We start from the raw sequence: 6,418 nt of genomic DNA, 5'->3' as shown, positions 1-6,418 counted from the left end.
ATAGAATTTACTCTTGAAAATATATAAAAGCTTGGAAAATTTGTACATTTTTGGTATATTAAAGGGGAATTATTCTTTTGAGGATGCTTGGGCTACTGAAGATAAAAATATAGAATCCCCATAGATATAGTGAGATTCTGTCAAGGAGTGATTTTGATACAAAAAGGATCTTAGAACTCTCCACTGTCATGTTAAAACATGTGTGTGTGTGCATGCTCAGTCTTGTTTGACTCTCTGCAACCCTGTGGACTGTAGCCCACAAGGATCCTCTGTCCATAGGATTTCCCAGGCAAGAATACTGGAGTGGGTTGCCATTTCCTCCTCCAGGGATCTTCTGGACTCATGGATTGAACCTGTGTCTCTTGTGTCTCCTGCATTGGCAGGGGAATAAGCTACAGAGAAGTAATATTCAGGTAGAAAGCAAGGAGAGGCATGAAGGCAATAAGCTATAAAATGATGTCATGAGAGAGGTAGAACTTTTAGATCTCCAGATTTAGTTTTGCTACATTTTCTAGTATATGCTCAAATGGGTTGCCATGTCCTAAGATGAGTTTGTGCTGCTAAGGAACCTCCACAAGGCCCTTTTGATGTCTTTGTTCCTCAGGCTGTAGATGAAGGGGTTCAGCATGGGGGTGACCACAGTGTACACCACCGAGGCTGCTGCATCCTTCCTGGGAGATTGTGAGATGGCTGAGCTGAGGTACACATCCAGGGCTATTACATAAAATAAGCAAACAACTGCCAGGTGAGAACCACAGGTGGCAAAGGCTTTGTACATCCCACCTGATGAGGGGACTCTCAGAATGGAGACAAGAATTTTATAGTAAGAGAAAATGATTCCTGAGATAGAGAGAAAACCAGTCAAGGCACCGATAGTATAGCTGACTATGTTATTGGTGAAAGTATCAGAACAAGCAAGGTCGAGCAGTTGAGAAGGGTCACAGAAGAAACTAGAAATTTCTACATCCTTGAAACAGGTAACTTGTAACACAATCACATCGTGCACCTGGGAGTCCAAAAGACTAACGCAAAAGGACAGCAAAACTAAGGAGCAACAGAGGCGCGGGTTCATGATGACCGTGTAGTGCAGTGGGTGACAGATGGCCACAAACCTGTCATAGGCCATCACGGTAAGAAGCATACAATCCATACACGCAAAAAGGATAAAAATAGACATCTGAGTCAGGCAGCCTCCATAGGAGATGATTCTGCTGTGAGATTGGATGTCCACAATCATTTTGGGAACTGTGGTGGAGATTAAACCGATGTCAACCAAGGATAGGTTGGAGAGGAAGAAGTACATGGGGGTGTGGAGGTGGGGGTCAGAGGTGATGGCTAATATGATGAGCAGGTTCCCCAACACGGTGACCAGGTACATGGACAGGAAGAGGACACAGAGCAAAGGCTGCAGTTCTGCATCATCTGAGAGGCCCAAGAGGAAGAATTCTGAGACGCTTGTTAGATTTCCAGTTCTACGTATCTTGGACACCTTTGGAAAAAGAAAAGAGGGCTGGAAACAAAGGAAATAAGTAAATGGGCATTCAGACTATGTCCATATTTTGGATTCAAGCAATTCATTTCTAAGATTATACACCCCAGTTCCTTCAGCAATATCTCTCAGTGTGATAAATTGTGTTTAGAACTGTTCCCTCATTGGTTTCTGTGTTATTCACCTGTCTATACACTCTTACTTTATAAAACTCCACATAAAAGTGAAAAAGAACAAGAATGTTAGAGGTATTACATCCATGATCTCAGTTAAATACAGCCTACTTCTTTAGAAATAATACAGAATCAGAAATTTCCTTCTTCCTCTAAGAAAATACATAATTCAAATGTAAAGAAATTAGGACATATTTATATATACCTTATTTTATTCATGAGCTTCCCTGGTGGCTCAGATGGTAAAGTGTCTGCCTGCAATGTGGGAGACCTGGGTTTGACCCCTGGATTGGGAAGATCTCTTGGAGAAGGAAATGGCAACCCACTCCAGTATTCTTGCCTGGAGAATCCCACAGATGGAGGAGCCTGGCAGGCTACAGTCCACGGGGTCGCAAAGAGTCAGATACAATTCTAGATAGTTCCTTCATTTAGAATGTTTACAAATCTCTATGTAATGCAGTACAATATCACCTAGATCCTAAATTAAAAATGAACGCTCTTAATCAGAACATGCTTTTATATTACATTCAGTGTTTTAGATCATCCTTTGTTCCTTCTGTCTTTCTTACTTCATGAAATAATTGATTATTCAAAAATCAGGATTATCTTCTTTTAAAATTTATTTTTATTTATTTACTTATACATGCCAGGTCTTCGTTGTGGGCATGCAGGATCTTTCATCTCCCTTGCAGATAAGGAATCTTTAGTTGGGGCATGTGGGTCTTTCCTGAAGCAAAGATCAAACCAGTGTGCCGTGCATTAAGATTGGAGAGTCTTAGCCACTGGAACACTAGGGAAGTCCCGCAGTTGTTTTTAAAAAGTCATTCAGTATAGACTTTATATCTTTGACTTTGCTAAGTCACTTCTGTTGTGCCCGACTCTGTGACCCTATGGACTGTAGCCCGCCAGGCTTCTCTGTCCATAGTATTCTCCAGGCAAGAATACTGGAGTGGGTTGTCATGTGGTCCTCCAGGTGATCTTCCTGACCCAGGGGTCAAACCCATGTCTCTTATGTTTCCTGCATTGGCAGGCGGGTTCTTTTACCACTAGTGCCACCTGGAAAGCCCCATTTTTGACTTTGGTGGACTTCAAATTTTGATCAGTATAGTTTAACTCAGCACTCATGATCATACAGCATTGGTGACTACAAATATGGTGTTAGTATACAGAGCACTTTCAATTTTTAAATGATAACAAAATTTAAGAATCTTTCTTAAAATTTTTACATTATATATAGGATCATTTGTTTCACTACTGTCTCAGTTAAATGTCTGATATGAGAAACCAATGTAATATTTTTGGACATTATTCTGTGCTGGCAGGATAGTACAACTTCATTGTATTTTCTTTTTTTCAGTTTATTGAAGTGATTGACAAAATTGCATATATTTGAGTTGTGCAACATGAAGGTTTTTTAAAGATATACAAAGTGATGATCTAATACACAGGGACCTTTGGAATGATTACCACAGTTAAGTTAATTAACACATCTGTCACCTCAAATAGAGTTTCTATGTGTGTGTGTAGTAACACTTAAGCAGATCTCTGTTAGCAGATTTCAAGAACATAACCAGAATTATCAGCTGTTTTTTAAACCTATTCATCTGTCAACAGAGTATATATTTTCACTATTTCAAATAACATCACATTGACAAGAAATGCATTTATCTCTTTGAGGTTCCAATTTTATTTCTTTGGCATCTACCTTGAAGTGGGGTTGCTGGAGCCTATGGTAGATCTATTTCAATTAGTTTCAGTTTTTAATTTTTAAGGAACCTCCATTCTGTTTTCTGTAATGACTGTACCAATATTCATTCTCACTGATCAGGTGCAAGTGTTCCCCCACTTCCACATTCTCACCAACATCTGTTTTCTTTTAAATTTTTTCTTTAAAAAGTCATCCAAAGAGATGTGAGGTGAACTTTTATTTAGCTTTAGACTTTTGTTTCCAATATTAACTGATGTTGTGTGCCTTTTCGTATACCTGATGGTCTGGTTCTCCTGATCTCCTATGAAAAATGGAAGGGCTTATTTAACACTTAACTGGAGATTTTTTATTCCTTGTGCCTTCTCTGTGCCATCAAGGTATAGGCTCTGAGGAATCAGAAATAAATGAGCCTCAGACATTTCTCTTCTTAAATAAAGAAAAATAATATGCCTTGTCAGAGATGTAGGGAAACCATAACATCAGATAGACAGATATTTCAATCTAATAACACGAGAATTAACATTATCATTATTAGTAACAAATATAAAAATGTATTTTGCCTTTTTTCTTAATGCATCTGTCACAGAGTTATTGCATAGAGGGCAACCATTATTCATTTAGTTCTAATTCAGCGGGTTTGTATCAATGAAGAATCAACTCAGTTGAAAATTTTACGTCTCACAGATTTTGAGAAATTTTCCCATAATATATTAAGAATGTGTGTAGCACACAGGATTCAAAATTAAGTTTCTCTTCTCTGAGTCCCATGCCCTAAATGTCAAAATTTCAAGCAGAGGCACAGCTTTAAACAGAGGTATCTCAGTCTAAACACAGGGGCATATCAGATTTTTTTTCAAGATTTTCATTTTCCTGAATAGGTAAAACCCCAAGACTCTGATTTTGTGTAGCCTTTCATGATTGAGGCAACCGATTATAAGTACAGAGGAGAAAGTGGACAGGCAAAGTGAAATTCAGAAACAGAGTCAACAGAGAGATCTACCATGGAGCATCAAGTGCCAATTATTTCTATGATGTTTGCTTGTGATCACAGACGTTCTTACAGTTGTTGCAGCAAGTGCTACCTACTGCCCTCCACTGTGTCCTCCAGAAAACTACAAAGGGGAAGGGCACATTGAGTAGGGAGTCTCTGCCAGGACTGATGGAAAGTGACATGACTGGGTGAAAACAGGAAGACTGCCCAGGTGCCCTGTATCTGTAGTCAGTCTGACCAGACTGACTGATTTCAAACTTGGTTTTAACATTTTCTAACTCATGATCTTGCACATGTTACATAAAATGCTGTGTTTCTTTCCTCCAGTTAAAATAATGTATGCACCTGCATTTTGGAAGAGATTATTCAGATGAAATGAAACAGGAGAGAAAACACATACTTCAGAATCTGACACCTAGGAAGCCTTCCATAACAGTATATGATATTATGATTCATGTCATCTTGCTAATGCTTGTCTTCATCCTCAATACCTCTCTCATAATGAACTGAAGTGCTTAGGGGGAAGTTTACAGAGACCCACTTGCTGCTGCTCTGGTATGAGGGATGCCAGCCAGCCAGAGCTAGAACCAGTGAGGGTGGAAACAGAACTCTAAATGAGGGTTCTCAAACCCCAACCAGAACTGTGAACATAAACTTCAAAGGGCTCTATTCCAAACCCGAATAGATTGGTGTCCTGATGCTGGGAAAGACTGAGGGCAGGAAGAGAAGGGGGCAACAGAGGATGAGATGGTTGGATGGCATCACTGACTCAATGGACATGAGTTCGAGCCGACTCCAGGAGATAGTGAAGGACAAGGAAGCCTGGTGTGCTGCAGTCTGTGAGGTCGTAAAGAGTCAGACATGACTGAGCAACTGAACAACAACAGCATCTTTCTATAACAACTATTATGTTTATTCTTCTTGAAGAAGAAATACCTTTTCAGCACTCCCTTAATCCATCACTGTCTCCCTCAGTACTTACTGGGTTGGGCTGCATCTCTGCTGGAACGTGACTAAGGAGCAAAGACTCACTGCCCCTTTCCTGCCTGGTGTGTTATGAAGTCTCAGGGTACCTCCTCAGGACAGGCAGGAAGACAGACTCAGGCTGGACCTTCTGATGCAGGTTCCTACAAAGCATGGACACAGACATGGAGCCACAGTAATTAGGACATGGAAGCAACCTAGACGTCCATAGGCAGATGAATGAATAAAGATGCTGTGGTATATATACACAATGGGATATTACTCAGCTATAAAAAGGAACACATTTGAGTCAGTTCTAATGAGGTGGATGAAACTGGAGCCTATTATTCAGATTGAGGTAAGTCAGAAAGGGAAACATCAATACAGTGTATTAATGCATATATATGGAATTTGGAAAAATGGTAACAATCCTACATGCAAGGCAGCAAAAGAGACATAGATGTAAATAATAAACTTTCAGACTATGTGGGGGAATGCGAGGGTAAGATGATTTGAGAGAATAGCATTAAAACATGTATATTACCATATGTAAAATAGATGACCAGGGCAAGTTCAATACATGAAGAAGGACACTCAAAGCCAGTGCTCTGGGAAAATCCAGAGAGATAGGGTGGGGAAGGAAATGGGAAGGGGGCTCAGGAAAGGAGACACATGTGCACCTGTGGCTGATTCATGTCGATGTATGGCAAAAACTGCCACAGTATTGTAAAGTAAATAGCCTCCAATTTAAATAAATAAATATTAAAAAAGAACTGGCAAAATAATGAGCTGGAGGCACTGACCAATTATTTACAATAGTATGACCTTAGAGCTTAATGCCCAAAGTTCATCATTAGCCAGTTGGTCCATGTTGTCTCAATCTCTGGAGACTTGTTAATATTAACAGAATAGGAAAAGGAGAAAAGTGAATGTCCTGGGAATGGTCTGCATCCCTCTTCTCCTCAGGATGAAGTACACCCTTGCTCTTGATTCTTATTTACAAATTATACATGTTAACATAATATTCAGACTTTTTCTCATTTAACAATCAATGTGTGATTTTGATATCTGTAACTTCATTTTATTTATAATGA

General features: G+C 39.6%; 1 protein-coding gene across 1 annotated transcript; it reads right to left on the bottom strand.

Annotated features, from left to right (window-relative positions):
* Window positions 1-541: 541 nt before the first annotated feature.
* Window positions 542-1,489, bottom strand: LOC147368525 (olfactory receptor 7E178-like). The gene has a single exon (XM_086413465.1). It carries the CDS (start codon window positions 1,376-1,378, stop codon window positions 542-544), a length of 837 nt encoding a protein of 278 aa, XP_086269591.1. The 5' UTR covers window positions 1,379-1,489.
* Between the last annotated feature and the right edge of the window lie 4,929 nt (window positions 1,490-6,418).

Source organism: Bos grunniens, chromosome 7 (genome assembly GCF_055505025.1).
Source record: "Bos grunniens cultivar Pamir isolate PY7600 chromosome 7, Bosgru_T2T1.0, whole genome shotgun sequence".
In the NCBI taxonomy this organism is placed as follows: Eukaryota; Metazoa; Chordata; class Mammalia; order Artiodactyla; family Bovidae; genus Bos; species Bos grunniens.
Note: the sequence above shows the minus strand (reverse complement) of the source record. Positions and strands in the feature narration are given on the sequence as shown.